This window comes from Solea senegalensis, linkage group LG5, assembly GCF_019176455.1.
Source record: "Solea senegalensis isolate Sse05_10M linkage group LG5, IFAPA_SoseM_1, whole genome shotgun sequence".
NCBI lineage: Eukaryota > Metazoa > Chordata > Actinopteri > Pleuronectiformes > Soleidae > Solea > Solea senegalensis.
In genome coordinates, this window is record NC_058025.1 from 7,966,692 (window position 1) to 7,980,940 (window position 14,249).

Here is a 14,249-nt window from a genome sequence, read left to right on the forward strand (position 1 = left end):
GCTACTCGCTACTACGCACCTTGCGCTCGAATAATGATGTAAAATACCCGGGAGTAAAATGTGCAAAAATATAAAGGGAGAAATAAATGAGAAACCAATAAAAAGGTAAACTATAAAGGTGGGCATCATTTTCCACGGACAGAAAATTATACCTTGCCATGGTTTTTTTTGTAGTATAGCAATTACAGCTTTAAAAAACATTACAATAATTTTAAAACAGAGTATCTTAAGGTAGTCCATCTTTTCTGCCAGTTTAAACACCTGTGGATCAATTCAGGAATGTAAAATTATTCATCAGTGTAAATCTGAGTCGTCTCTGAATCTCGGTGATGGACATCCACTGGTCAAATTACACATAGAAACACTTTAAACTCAAACATGATAGTTTAATGGTTTTGGCAGGAACATTCTGCAGGAAATGCTAGATTTTAGTGCAATGAGAAACTCCAGAGACGTTTTCAACACAACTTCCAACTCAATGGATCTGACACGTCAGTAAAAACAAATAAACAAACTTTAATGGCCAAGCTTAGGGGCTTAAACAAACATTAACATATTTACAACATAATGAGCTGGTTGTTAGTGGGTTTTGGTTCAGTAGTTGATTATCCTACATGTTAGAGAACCTGATATTCATTGTAACTTAAAGTGCCTTCCAGTCTATGGGAGACTTTCCAGATTCCTCAAGCAGCTCGTTGGCCTTTGAGAAATGCCTGCACCCAAAGAATCCACGGTGAGCAGACAAGGGAGAGGGATGCACAGCCTGAAGCACATGGTGGCGTTTCTATAAACAGAGTGTGAAACATTAAATATTATGTTAAAACACAGACACACAATTTAAAGCTCACACAGAAAAAAAATTAGAACTCATCCATTAACACTAAAACATTGACCAAAAGATTACCATATTCAGTAAAATTGACCTCAAAGACTACTAAAATTAGTAAAAATTTACCCCAAAGATTACCATATTCAGTCAAATTGACCCCAAAGACTACTAAAATTAGTAAAATTGACACAGATCCAAGTTTAGTTGTCTGATAGCTGATGAAAGATTTAGAGTAACTAATTGTTTTGCTCAGGGGCAAAAGAAACAAACAACATGAGGGTAGAAGCTTGAAGTTGGTCTATGACAGGAACATCGAAAATCCAATAACAGCATTTCAAAATGTCTCTTGTGACATTATAATGGGTTGTATGTGGTCGTGTAGGTGACATTTCTGGCAACAAACATTATTTAAGCATGAAAATGTTGCTGTTTTGACGTCACAGTGACTTTTAAATGTAATAAAAACCAAAAGTGTATACACACCCTGTTAATCGTGGCGCCTTTCTTTTGAGCATAAGCACCCCACAGCATGAAGACCAGACCCTCCTGGTTGTTGCTGAGCCACTGCACCACAGCGTCGGTGAACGTCTCCCAGCCGTTGTTTTTGTGGGAGTTGGCCTGGTGCGCTCTGACGGTCAACACAGCGTTGAGCAGCAACACACCTGAGAAGAAGGTCACAGCAGGTTTGTTAAATGACCGACAGCTGTTTTCTTGTGTTAGGCTGAGGATGGAATGAGGCTTGCACAGATATTTACACTGTGTGTAAATACTCAGACTGTTTCTGTAAAAAGTTACCTTGTTTGGCCCACTCAGTCAGATCTCCATGTCCAGGGTGCTGGAAGCCTTCGATGTCTGTAACCAGCTCTTTGTACATATTCTCCAAACTGGATATTAATGCACAGGGACATATTAGCACCATTTAATTTAGACTATTTAACAAAACTGTACAACAATAGGGATGCTTCACACCTGGGAGGAGGAGGCACTGGTCTTTTAACACTGAAGCACAAACCGTGAGCTTGATTCGGACCATGATATGGATCCTGGCCAAGAATCACCACTTTGACCTGGAGATGGAGAAAGAAAGACGATGTATAATGCTCTAAATGCCTTTTCTTTTCAAGAAAAATAAATACATAGAGTTCTCAAAGTCCATAAAGGTAAAGTGTTAATGTCAGAGCTGTTTCACTTACATCTTTAATGTCACACATTTGTGTCCAGGTAAAGACGTCGTCAGCAGGTGGATAGACTGTGTGGCTTTTCCTCTCGTCAGACACAAATGCCATCAACTGTGAAAGAGGGATGAAACCAATTTACAAAGTGTTCATAACAAGATAAAGGAAGGGTGATGTGTGGCGTGTTCTTGAACAGGACCAGGAGAGAGACCCTAAAACTGGATTTACTGAAATAGTAAACAAACACGATCATACAGCGAGTGACTGTGAGATGATAAAAGTAAAATCTAAAGAAGGGACGACCAATAGGACCTGTTATCCTGACATTAAACATTAACAAAGTGGGCTCATTTTCCCATAGACTTTCATTCAAAGTCACCCTCTAGTGGCTCTTCACTTTATTCTTATTTGCTGGTTGGCTTCAGGTGGAAAACCAGAAGACTACATACATTTTTTGCATATACTGTGTATGACCCGTTCACACAGCATATGCGGGAAAATATGGAGACAACTTTTGTAATATATTTTGTCTTATAAATTGGTTTAGAACTAATGTAGTTGGTTTGTATATTATATGGACCCAAATATTTGACCATTTTGAATCAATTAAATAACTAAATACAGCAGCAGTGCTGTGACTTGTCTCACTTTTTTGAAGTAGGGCTTTCCAAATTCTGCACACAATCCTTTCCTCCAACTCTCCCCGAAACCTCGCGGTGTCTGAGCGGAAGCGAGTTTCTCCAGCGCCGCTTTCTTGTTGCGGGAGATCTGGTCGAGCTGCTCCGCGGACAGAGGCGCTGCAGGCTGGCTGGAAGTTCCTGAATCCCCCGCTGACGATTTCAGCTTCTTCTGCACAGTTTGAGTGTGTGGAGCAGAAAACAGAGCAGGTGAGAGTCGAGTATGAAGACACACTGGCCTCACAGAGCGGAGGGAAAACATTCCCACGCGAATCACCGCTTTCATTTTTAACAACGTGCAACAACAACACGGAGGTGTTCGTGAACGTAGCCTGGCTCAAATTTTTTTTACAGAGTTACTTATATCGAGTTTAATTACAGCAAAACGTGACGTTGAGGTTGTTTTTCCATGGAGAGGAGTATTAACGTGACACTCACCGGGTTTTTATTTTCATCTTCGGTTTCATTTAACTCCTTAGAAATGCGCTTTTTCGACACGGGCGAGAAAAATGAATTGATAGTTTTCTGACCAATCATCTTGTTGCGCAGCGCTTTAGCGGCCAGCTGCAGTGTAAAAATAAAAATTAAAAAGATAAAACAGCGAAGCAGTCCTCACGTGAACGCACGCCTTACCCCTGAAGTGTTTGGCGCCAACACAGTGACGTCAACAACGTCACAGTGTTATGGTAATGAGCAGGGCTGTATTCAAAACATCCGACTCATGTGAGGCGGAGGAAACAGCCAAAGTAGGAAAAGGATAGAGCGACCGTTCACCACATTTCCAGTCCATAAAACAGTACAATTATAATGACGCATGTTTGTTAAGGCACAAATGTTGCCTTGCATTACTTTAAATTCAGCAAAATGTTACGTTTTGGTTGCTTTTACATGTAGATGACACTCACCGGGCCGTTATTGTCATCCTCGGTCTCATTTAACTCCTTGTAAATCCGCTTTTTCGACAGGGAACGGGTCTTTTTCTGACCAAGCATCTTGTTGAGCAGCCTCTTAGTGGCCAGTCACTTTTTGTTCCACTAAATTAACCCAGTTACTACAAAAATAAAAGGTAAAACAGCGACGGAATCCCTGGTCACTACTGGTCTGTGTTGCCAGATCTCGCGAGACCAGACTCATGGAAAACAAGGCCAAACAAGCAGCTAGTCTCTCTTAAAAATAATTTAAAAAAACATCACGAGTTTGACCACAAGAGTGAGTTAAAGCAGCTTTTAACAAGGAATTAAAGCAGAGGGGATATGAACATTCTAAGTTCCAGGACTTCAAACTAAAATGTCAGAATCAAACTCAGACTTTGTAAGAAGGGAATTCTCTGATCAGATCAGATCAGAATGCAGCAGCAACTCTTAAACATAATTCCATCTTGCACTAAATAATCACAGAAACATTTGCCTTCACTTATGCACTTGCTATGCTACGCTTTTTACATTATCTATTGACTTGAAATACAATAACTTTACTATCAGTGTTGTAATGTAACAAAGTACAAATACTAAAAAGTACAAAATTCTGTGCTTTACTTTGTTATTTATATTTCTAACAACTTTTACTTTTACTCCACTACATTTCCTCTAACTATCTTTGTTACTCGTTACTACCATAAGAAGAAGAAGAGTTGGTAATGGTCTGTATTTATATAGAGCTTTTCTAGTCTTGATGAGCTGCTTTTCACCCATTCACACATATCATATCCATCTAAATATTTGTGTTAATGCTCCATTCTTCCTTTGTGTCGTCCAGGTCTCCAAAACTCAAATGAATCCCATGAGAGCATCACAGAGAGCAGGTCACTGCGATGGAGAAGTTTGTGAATCAGAGGCTGAGTAAACACTGCTGCAGCAGCGATGATGCCAAAACAACAAGTCCAAGAAAGAGGGTCAAACTGCTGGAAGATGAGAGGATGAAGTGGGAGGAGGAGGAGGAGGAGGACGAAGCTCTGGCAGAGTTCTCACATCCTGTCCCCTGGCAAAAAATAGAGTCAGAGGGACTAGACTGCGATTATGCTTTACTCTTCTCCAAAGAAGAAGCAGATCGACTTTTTCAGCAGCTGGAAGAGGAAGTTGTGTACGCAACAGGTACAACACAATCTCTTGTTACTGATATGACCGGAAGTTTCAATGCTGACAACGAATTGTGGCTGTTTGTTTGTACCAGGGGAAGAAGCAAAGGTTCATGTGTTTGGGAAGCTGCACAACATCCCGAGAAAACAAGCAACATACGGAGACGCAGGTCTAAACTACACTTATTCTGGGGTGACTCGTTCAGCCTATCCCTGGACTCCGACCTTAGAATCCATCCGCAATGCTGTCACCAAAGCTACAGGACAGACATTTAACTTTGTCCTGGTCAACAGGTGAGACATTAGGCCCGTCCCACACTAGAGGATAATTGGTCAGATTTCAGTCCTGATCTGGTGCCTTCAGATTTGATCAGATAATCTGGCCAAATTATCCTGTAGTGTGAGGGATTAACAGACGTGATTTTAACGTCATCGGACCAATGAGAGCGAGTTGACCGGGAAATAGATGCTGCATACGTTTGTTTAGAACTGTAACCATTGTGCAAAGCAAGTTGATTCCGTCTTCTCAGCCATGACTTCATCCACAGTTGTTTTGTGTTTCTCAGCACACACAACAGCTATTAACTGAGGACAACAGTCTGCCTCCATGTCTGTTTATATTCTGAAGTCACGTTAAATCATGTTGACTGGATCATCTACTCTGTGCTTTCTCAGGATTGAAAATTGGTTACAAAGTGCATTATGTCCGTGGTCTCCCAAGTTTTTTTAAATTCAAGTCATACTTGAAAATCCTCCACTGTAAGCATCACAGTTTGATGTGTCACCACAGGTACAAAGATGGGCAGGACCACATGGGTGAGCATCGCGATGATGAAAAGGAGCTGGACCCTCTTTGTCCCATCGCCTCTGTCTCCCTGGGAGCAGCACGAGACTTTATCTTCAGACACAGAGACGCTCGGGGGAAACAGAGCCAGCCCCGACGACAGATCGAACCAGTCAGGTTGGAGCTCGCTCACGGAAGCCTGCTCCTCATGAACCCGCCGACCAACACGTTTTGGTACCACGGCCTTCCTGTGCGCAAGAAGGTCCTTGTGCCTCGCGTCAACCTCACCTTTAGACGCATCGCACAGGACGGCAAGAAGTGACGGTAAATAAATGAATGAATGAGCTTTGACAGAGAGATTGATATTGTTCAGTTAACTCAGCTTCATATTGGTTTAAAATAAAGAGAAGGTTATTACAGGTGATGCTGCATTCAACAAAATTAAGATGCATCAAATAGAAATAACCATTTGACATTTCCAGAGCTTTTTAATTCAAAACATCTCACGCAATTCAGAAGCTTTATTTATTATTTTGACAATTACAGGTTACTGCTCCTTTGTTGTGGTCGAGTCATACAATTTATTTAGAGATTCCCTGTTTAAGTTGAGTGGGTACTTGGTCTTGGACATGGACATGTCTAATGAAAGACAGTAGTGGTTGTCATAAATCTTTATCCTGCTTTGATAAATAAAACCCTTAAGCACAGACAGGTTTTGGTTATTTCTTTTAATACCTGAAAACAATAATCTTTACAGATTGCACACAAATACACACATTTTACATTTGAATATGCAAAAGTAACAACAGCCTTTGCACCAGGCCACTTCTCACTTTGACTTTGTTGGTTCGGTCGGCACAAAAATGGCAGTTTATCATTTACACAGAGTTTTAAAAAAAAAACATTCAGAATAAATTGTCCAAAAAACCTGCAGTCTTGTTCTGGCTTTATTCGTCAAAAGCATAATCTCTTAAAACATCAGCAGCATGTCAAACAGATCTCACAGAGGTCGTCTGATTCGTGCAGCACACATGGCATTTACATGATGAAGACCCCGGACATTAAAACATGGCACTTTAACCTCAACTGTGCAGCTCTGCAAATCATGACAGTGGTAAGGATTATTAGAAACGTAGAAAAATATCAATATTCAACAGCTTATGAACTGTGTTGATCGAGTAGCGACAAAGCACACTGCTGGGAATGATTATGCAAACAGGTTGTTTGGATTTTTCTCCGCTTCTTAAATATAAATATTTCCTGTACCAAAATATTACATGATGGTAAAAATGAATTAGCTTAAGATGGTCCGATCATTAACTTTCTGCACACATAATTCTTCCCTGCACTCTCGAGGGGTTGGTTACATTTGTCACTTTAGATCCTCCGTCCTGCAGGTGATGAACAGAACGTTCAGTGGCTACCACACAAGTATTTAAGTATGACACCCAGCCCAAGTAACATCTTCACAAGGCAGGGCTGAACAATTAACTAGTTTTGAAACAGTTTGGAAGTTTTGATTTTTATATTTCATATTCAATGCCCAAATGTAATACTAAATAAAAACCTTTCATCTTTGCATTAGAAAATATTTTTATGGTTTCATGATGTGATGCTCCATCTCCTTTTAAATGTATTATAGTATAGTGATGTGAAACTTGATTTAAAGCAGTGGTTCACAAACTTCTTATACCAAGTACCATCTGAGGAAAATATTGAGCTGATATTAAAGTCAGCCACAGACTTTACACAGGAGGCAGATTTATTCCCAATAAGATCATTTGCGCTCTCATTATCCTCCTCTTCCTCACATACAATTCATACACTGGTATAGACATTAGATTAAGATGGAGGGAGAGATGAGGTGACTATAATTATTATTATTTTTGTGTTATTCGTTTAATTTTCTCAGCTCCACTCCGATCACATACCCTGGTATTAACAGTAGAACAGTATTTCTGATTTTCCTCCCCAGTACCACTAGAGGAAGCTCAGTTCAAGAACCATGGATTTACAACGTAATGTTGCAAATCACAGCGCAAATGCAATAAAGAAAATGTCACTAAATCATCAGTCCTACTGTAATAATCTACTTCGGCCAAGTCGAAGCTCACACATGAACAAAAGCTAGGCTATGACCTAAACATCCTTCTGTGAGTTGTGATTTGTCCTGTAGAAGCCACTATGTTACATGACAGACACTGTTACAAAAAACATCTTGCAGGTCCACGATTTTATGGATTACACAAGGCCAGGCAAAGGGTCCACCGCTGGATTTCAGGTCAGAAATCATTCCATAATCTCTGACGTGTTGTTGTGATCCATGATACAAAATCAGCTCCCACAACAACTCTACACTGGCTTTGCTCTCCGGTCTCAAAGTCATAATCCACTAATTCAGAACCATGTTGTGACGGATTCACGCCGCTGCCACAGTTTGGAAAAAACATCCAGTCAGTCAGTCAGTCAGTCAGTCAGTCAGTCTCTCGGGTCACTCCTCTGAAGGCAGGGCGAGGTTCGGTCTCCGGACTCTCTCGTAAAAGAGCATGTAGGCGTTGGAGGACAGAACCTCATGCAGAGTGGCCTTTCGCACCGAGTCGTCCGACACCCACAGCCACTGGGAACTGAGGGACGACGAGCCGCGTGGTGAGGAAGGGCTGCGGCGGTATGTCACGAAATGTCCCGAGTGCATGTCGCCGTGGTGAACCAGCACCGCTGTGAGCTGGAAAAGGTACTCTGGAGAACTGCGGGAACAATTATACAGACCGTGACAAGTTAGTGAATTCCTTTTATTGTTGCACTGTGACAAACTGCTTTGGTTAAAAAGATAAATGTGGTATTTATGAGCAGACAGTCGCTCACACGGAAAACATGGCTGGATAAAAAAAAATAATAATAATAATAATTCACCCATAAAACCTGTGCCTGCTTATGCTTACAACAGGTTTCCCACACCTTGGTTGACATCAAATTCAATGACTTTCTAGACTTTCCAGGACCAACTCCCTCAAATTCAAGGACTGAATGTGCTGACACAGCTTAAGATGGAAGGAATTTGTATGAGCCGCTTCACCCATGGTGTCCACTTTTATTGATTTGCAGCACGCTCTGCATCTGGACAAGTGATTGTCCTTGGGATCTTGGTCAAAGTGAGTCTTTGTAATTTTCTCTCATGAGCCAGAGATCTTGGAATTTGCATTTCCCAGGCATCACGTTGCCATTCTCTCTCTTGTTTAACATTACTTGCTCGTTGTTCTGCATGGACTCTCGCGTCAATGCCGGAGAGAGACAGTGGACAGTGTCCACAACACAGCTAGTAATTATGACTTGACATTTGTTCTGTGTAGGCCTAGTCTGCGTACATCTAGCAATGCAAGGCATGAAACAGTAGGTGGCGTCATGACAAACAAGGGAGACGTTTAAGTAAATATCAACTTAACTTCTTCCTTGCACAAAATTCAAGCACTTTCAATGATCTACGTCTGTTTAGATAAACTTCAAGGATGTGTGGGGGGGACCCTTTTGCAATATCTTAATATTGCAATATTATCTGCCACTATATTTTGCCTTCACTGGCTGAAAACTGAAATGTGTAAACCACTTTATGATTTTACACCACAACATTTATAAGTCGTTTATCCACTGCTGCCTCCGTGACTAGCTTCAAATATGTTATCTTGCGACTTTGGTGTGCGAAATCCATATTTCCAGTTTTCCTATGTGGCACAAACTTACCAAAAAAAGATAACAACAGAGCAGCACCTCCTGTGTACCCATAAGCTAAAATCAGTGATTGTCTAATGGTGTGATAAAGAGGTGAACATATTCTAGAGATACTCTAGACAGCACAGGCCACTCAGTTGTATGTGCGATGCGATGTGTCGCTACTTCATAGAAACACACTTCAAACTGAGATATCCCTTGTAAAGTTACCTGAAGCCATATGTGACGTTGAGCTGTGGGTTGACACCAGGAGGGTGAAGAAAGAAAGATGAACAGTTTCCATTGAAAAAAGGTTTGTTGTTGTTGTGATGCTCTGTGTCTGGAAAACAGAGGACGACAAATGTAGTTTTTGTGTGCGACGCATGACGAAAAGAAACGCAACATTAGATGACGATAACGTTACATGTAACATACCAGTGCCATTGGCTGTGGACTTTTCAATGACACCGTCTGTATCTTCTGCTTTCTTGGGCTTTGGTGCACACGGGAGCTGCACGTTTCTCTGCGAGGAAATGTTGTGTTTGTATCGGTCCATCGACAGATACTCTGTGAACTGCACATGCTCCTGTTTTTTGACGGGAGTTCCTTCGTTGGACCACGTCAGTCTTTGTAAGTGGATGCAGAGGCACTGGGGGAGCTTAACGGCAGTCACAGAAAACAAAAAATATAGTTATTTGTTACCTCTCTTGATCTTCTCACTCTGCGGATATCACACAAAGACTGTATTTGGATGCTGCTAAGTAAAAAAAAAAATTAAATATGAATAAATAACTGTGCATACTCTATCTGCGTGTTTGTATACAATTTTACTAATATACTGCATCTAAAAGAGCATATACAGTATACATAGAGCAGTTTCTTACAACAGATTAACATATTTTTAATATTAACCTGACAATGACATTTAAAAAATATAAATGACAGTTACCTTCCCAAGTTTTAGGTGTTTCACAAATGTTGTCCTCTGACTTTTCAGAAACTGGCCATTCACTGTGTTCTCTTGTTGAAGCTGAGGAGAAACAGTCAAACACAGAATCCATCTATAGTTTTCACTGAATTACTTATTACAACCGGGACACTGACACTGAAGTTAATGTACCTTCGTGCAGTTCTCACACTCCACTTCTTTGATGGTTTCTGAGGAGATGAAATGCTGAAGACACTGATCTAGAGAGAGAGGTTGACCCTGAGGACGAGTACAGACCAGATTATGACTGACAGAGCAACAAAAGGTATATTGTGCCTGTATTATATTGTTTACGCTTACCCAATGAGGTAAAGGGATGGAGAGGGAGAGACTCTCAAATGAGTCATATCGCACTGGACTCTGTTAAAAGAAAGATATAATGTTAGTAATCACTTACAGAAAGTCTTGCTCTTCTCTTCACCGTCTGAAAAACCAAACAAACTCACTTGTAGTCGGCAGCGCTTGCATGACATGTTGCTTGTTAAACGGCCGTGAAAAGGATGCTGAAACTTCCAGTGATTTGGTATTGGATGGAGAGGCGCTGCGAATCAAGAGATTCATGACGTTAAAACTACTTTTCTGTAGTTTAATATTCTGCGCTCCATAATTCCTTTGTAGACTTACCTCGACTTCTGCAGGTCATGGTTTTCTCATCTTGATCAGGGAGACTCTGGTATAAAACAAACATATACACACAGAATAACATGCATGACTGGTGAACGTGTAGGACAGTGATTCCCAAAGTGTGAACCCCTAGTGGGCCATGGCGGTGCTGCATGTGGGGCGTGAAAGGTCATTAAATATAAATAAATGTTTTTAAAATTACAGTTTTGTAATTATTAGGATTTCAAATGCTGTAAAATCTGTGTGATTGATTCTAAGAAAGGAATAAAACAAAGCCATACCGTTTCAATTATGTGTAATTTTTCTTTTACCTGACCCAGAATAGCAGGTAATATACTGTGTATATAGCAGGAGGAAGGCAACATGCAAAAGAAACGATTCTGTCCATGTTGGGAAATGATAACTTGCCTCAAGGGAATGCATGTCAAACAAGTGAGTCACTTTAGGCTGACGATCCCGCTCCTCCTCCAGAGAAGATGTAAGGACATGGAACAGTTCATGTGCATCCTAGAGGAAATAAAGCAACACGAACAGAAAACAGTGGACTTAAATTACAAAACGCATCATGTAAAGCAAAAGAAAATACTACTAAACAACAAGATGACTAACCTGCTCTTCAAATGAACTAATGTGCCACCGGTACAGTCTGAGAATGTCCAGGAGGCATCCAGCATCAAGAACATCTTCCTCTCCAGGTTCGTCACTGGACAGAGCTGTCAGTGGACAAACAGCCTCCGTGTCAAACACATAAACAAACGGATTTCCTGAATCAATTTGATTCCAATTCACAAAGGTTCGATATCAAAGAATTAAGATATATTTCAGTTTCATTTGTAAAATTCAAATTTCAAAATGAGATCTCTCTAAACTGGTGAAAAATTAATTCTCAAACCTTGAAAACCTGTTTGAGTTCACAATATATAGCCTAAAGGCTATATAACACTACCAAATTGTCTAGCAGAGGAAAATGTGAGCACATCATCAAAAGACAACAGTCAGGTTAAGCTGCTTTGCAGTGACAGTGGAGGACACATAATAAATTATAAATTGTCCTCTTGAGCTAGTGCCAATAGAGCCAACAGCTCTCAGTCATAAAGTCAATCCCGGTCATGTCTGCGTGACCACGAGTCTCACGAGATTTGACCAGAAGATACAGGAAAATGCATGTCTTAAAAGATCAATCTAATGATTTTATATCAATGAAGATTGGTATTTCATTCATTGTCTACAGTTTTATCCTCCAAATGAGGGTTCATGGATTGCTGCAGCTAATCCTAGCTGACACAGGGCATCACAGGGCAAAACACACAGAGACAAACAACCACTCACTCTCACAATCACAACTACAGACAATTATGAGTGTCCAATTAACCTTTGCATGTTTTCGGACTGTGGGGGGACACTGAAAACCCCCAAGAAAACCTACACACATGGGAAGAACATACCAAACTTTTTGCTGCAAGGCAACAGTGCTAGCCATGAACAACAGATTTCCACTAAACTCCATGACTGAATGGTTTTATATACCTTTGAGCACCTGAAGCAGTGTGCTGGACAGCCGGTTGTCTGTGGAGGACAGGTTCATAGGTGAACCTGAAAACTTCTGCAGCCACCCGATAAAAGACGGACATGCTGCCAAACCCTGAAGCAAAGAATTCAGAAAGCAGGTGTTGCCCAAGTTCAACAGACCAGGAACCATACCTGTAAGAAGACACAAGTAGTCATTGTAGATTACTGCTTTCTAACCGATACCCCTATTTAACAATGAGTGAATTACATTGCCCAACCAAAAACCTACCTCTCTTTCTCTTCTTTCTGTCTGTAATTGGGCCCCACAAAACGTAAACTCCAGCTGCAATCGCAGCAGCAATACCACCGACGACGCCCCAGTTTTTAATCATCTTGTTTCTGGGAAAACAATATGCAGTAAACAAAAAAAAGTGAGGTGTTGAGCCGCAAGATCAACTTCAGTGTAACATGACATTATTCTAAAGGTCTCAGCTCCACTGGTGGGATAAACAACATTCTTCAAAATATATGGACACCTGTCAATTATTAAATTGGGGCTGTCCTTCAGACTTTGGGCTTGGCCCCTTATTTCCAATGAAGGTCAATCTTGACACTTCAGCATACAAAGACATTTTGGACAATCCTATGCTTCCAACTTTGTGGCAACAGTTTGAGGAAGGTCCTTTTCTATTTCAACATGACTGTGGCCCAGTGTATAAACAAGGACTATAAAGACACAGGTTGACTTTTTGTTTGATGTGGAAGAACTTGACTGGCCCACACAGAGCCCTGACCTCAATCCCCATCGAGCACCTTTGGGATGGGCAGATATTGTGAGGCAGGCCTTCTCGTCCAACATTAGTGTCTGACCTCATAAATGCTCTACAGAATGAATGGACACAAATTCACATCGAGAGAAACAATCTAAAATATTGAGGAAAGTCTTCCAAGAAGTGTGGGTGACCAACACTATTTTAACTATGTTTGTATTTGAATACGTCATTACAGTCAAGTGGTTTAACAGTCAGGTGTCCCAATACTTTTGTCCGTATAGTGCGTTTCCTCTCTTGGTGTGTTTTGGTGATAGTTGTGAATGGAGCTGTTTAATTTGTGAGTTGAAAATCTCCCACTAACTGGAACACTGTTTAGGTAAAACCATGTCACTCTGGAGGATCCAGGTGACGGTACAACACACAGGTAACAACAACAACACATCCTTGTGGTCTGGTAAGGAAAGTGGAAACTTGTTTGCCAAATGTTAAAAAGAAACAAAAAACATTAATGCATATTGTGACGTGGTCAATGGAAGCCATCGCCGGTCACTACAATATTATTTGTCTACGTTGCGACACGCACCCTATTACCCCAAACCCCTATCATCGCATAGACCCTGTCCTAGCCCACACCACCGTTAGCATTCGCTAGCATTCAGCTTATCTTACCGAGCACAAGTTAGGCTGCCCTCGGTGAACTATGTCGCTTCCATTAACAATTATTTAAGTTATTATCTTCGAACATCGTCGCAGCATGTCACTGCTGTGTTTGACCGTCAGCAGCAACTTGAATAAACACTAACCCGGACTGTCTGCGCATGTTGCACTTTTTTGGGTCCAATGTACGTCGGCGTCGTAGCCTGCGTTCACTCCTGACCCAGTGCAGCAGAAGCAGCTCAGCTGCGGGTGTTGTTGTAGTTTGCCAGATGGAGAGATTTTACCTGATTACGGGTCCAGTTCCAAGAAACTCCCCGACAAGCTTATCAGAGGTCTCAGGTCTGTACCGCAACATCCTGTTTTCATTGCGGAACGCTGCTACGTGCTGGTGTGTTTCAAGACGGACACACGGAAAAATGGGCGGATGTGTGCACACAGTTGCTGCTCCGGGCAGTGT

At 41.2% G+C, this 14,249-nt stretch overlaps 3 protein-coding genes across 8 annotated transcripts; 1 reads left to right on the forward strand and 2 right to left on the reverse strand.

The window, feature by feature from the left end:
- Nucleotides 1-365: 365 nt before the first annotated feature.
- Nucleotides 366-4,102, reverse strand: unga (uracil DNA glycosylase a). Of its 3 annotated transcripts, none has more exons than XM_044026282.1 (7): nucleotides 3,587-4,102; nucleotides 2,653-2,853; nucleotides 2,023-2,118; nucleotides 1,799-1,896; nucleotides 1,625-1,713; nucleotides 1,313-1,491; nucleotides 366-784 (listed from the first exon to the last, which is right to left on the reverse strand). In XM_044026282.1, the coding sequence occupies exons 1-7, from the start codon at nucleotides 3,671-3,673 to the stop codon at nucleotides 644-646; spliced, it is 891 nt and encodes a 296-aa protein (XP_043882217.1). In that variant the 5' UTR covers nucleotides 3,674-4,102; the 3' UTR covers nucleotides 366-643. The 3 variants fall into 3 exon arrangements, with proteins under 3 accessions (XP_043882217.1, XP_043882216.1, XP_043882215.1); XM_044026281.1 differs by lacking the exon at nucleotides 3,587-4,102 and adding an exon at nucleotides 3,120-3,572; XM_044026280.1 differs by lacking the exon at nucleotides 3,587-4,102 and having other exon boundaries at nucleotides 2,653-3,095.
- alkbh2 (alkB homolog 2, alpha-ketoglutarate dependent dioxygenase) lies at nucleotides 2,768-6,246 on the forward strand. 2 transcript variants are annotated; one of them, XM_044026283.1, is made up of 4 exons: nucleotides 2,768-2,891; nucleotides 4,437-4,771; nucleotides 4,851-5,049; nucleotides 5,546-6,246. In XM_044026283.1, the coding sequence occupies exons 2-4, from the start codon at nucleotides 4,492-4,494 to the stop codon at nucleotides 5,859-5,861; spliced, it is 795 nt and encodes a 264-aa protein (XP_043882218.1). In that variant the 5' UTR covers nucleotides 2,768-2,891; nucleotides 4,437-4,491; the 3' UTR covers nucleotides 5,862-6,246. The 2 variants fall into 2 exon arrangements, with proteins under 2 accessions (XP_043882218.1, XP_043882219.1); XM_044026284.1 differs by lacking the exon at nucleotides 2,768-2,891 and adding an exon at nucleotides 3,406-3,427.
- A 2-nt stretch (nucleotides 6,247-6,248) lies between these two features.
- Nucleotides 6,249-14,192, reverse strand: usp30 (ubiquitin specific peptidase 30). Of its 3 annotated transcripts, none has more exons than XM_044026277.1 (13): nucleotides 14,077-14,192; nucleotides 12,652-12,761; nucleotides 12,381-12,554; nucleotides 11,463-11,566; nucleotides 11,262-11,360; nucleotides 10,854-10,899; nucleotides 10,676-10,770; nucleotides 10,530-10,589; nucleotides 10,362-10,448; nucleotides 10,191-10,271; nucleotides 9,677-9,899; nucleotides 9,473-9,581; nucleotides 6,249-8,283 (listed from the first exon to the last, which is right to left on the reverse strand). In XM_044026277.1, exons 1-13 carry the CDS (start codon nucleotides 14,145-14,147, stop codon nucleotides 8,031-8,033), a joined length of 1,512 nt encoding a protein of 503 aa, XP_043882212.1. In that variant the 5' UTR covers nucleotides 14,148-14,192; the 3' UTR covers nucleotides 6,249-8,030. The 3 variants fall into 3 exon arrangements, with proteins under 3 accessions (XP_043882212.1, XP_043882213.1, XP_043882214.1); XM_044026278.1 differs by lacking the exon at nucleotides 14,077-14,192 and adding an exon at nucleotides 13,939-14,070; XM_044026279.1 differs by lacking the exon at nucleotides 14,077-14,192 and adding an exon at nucleotides 13,805-13,932.
- Between the last annotated feature and the right edge of the window lie 57 nt (nucleotides 14,193-14,249).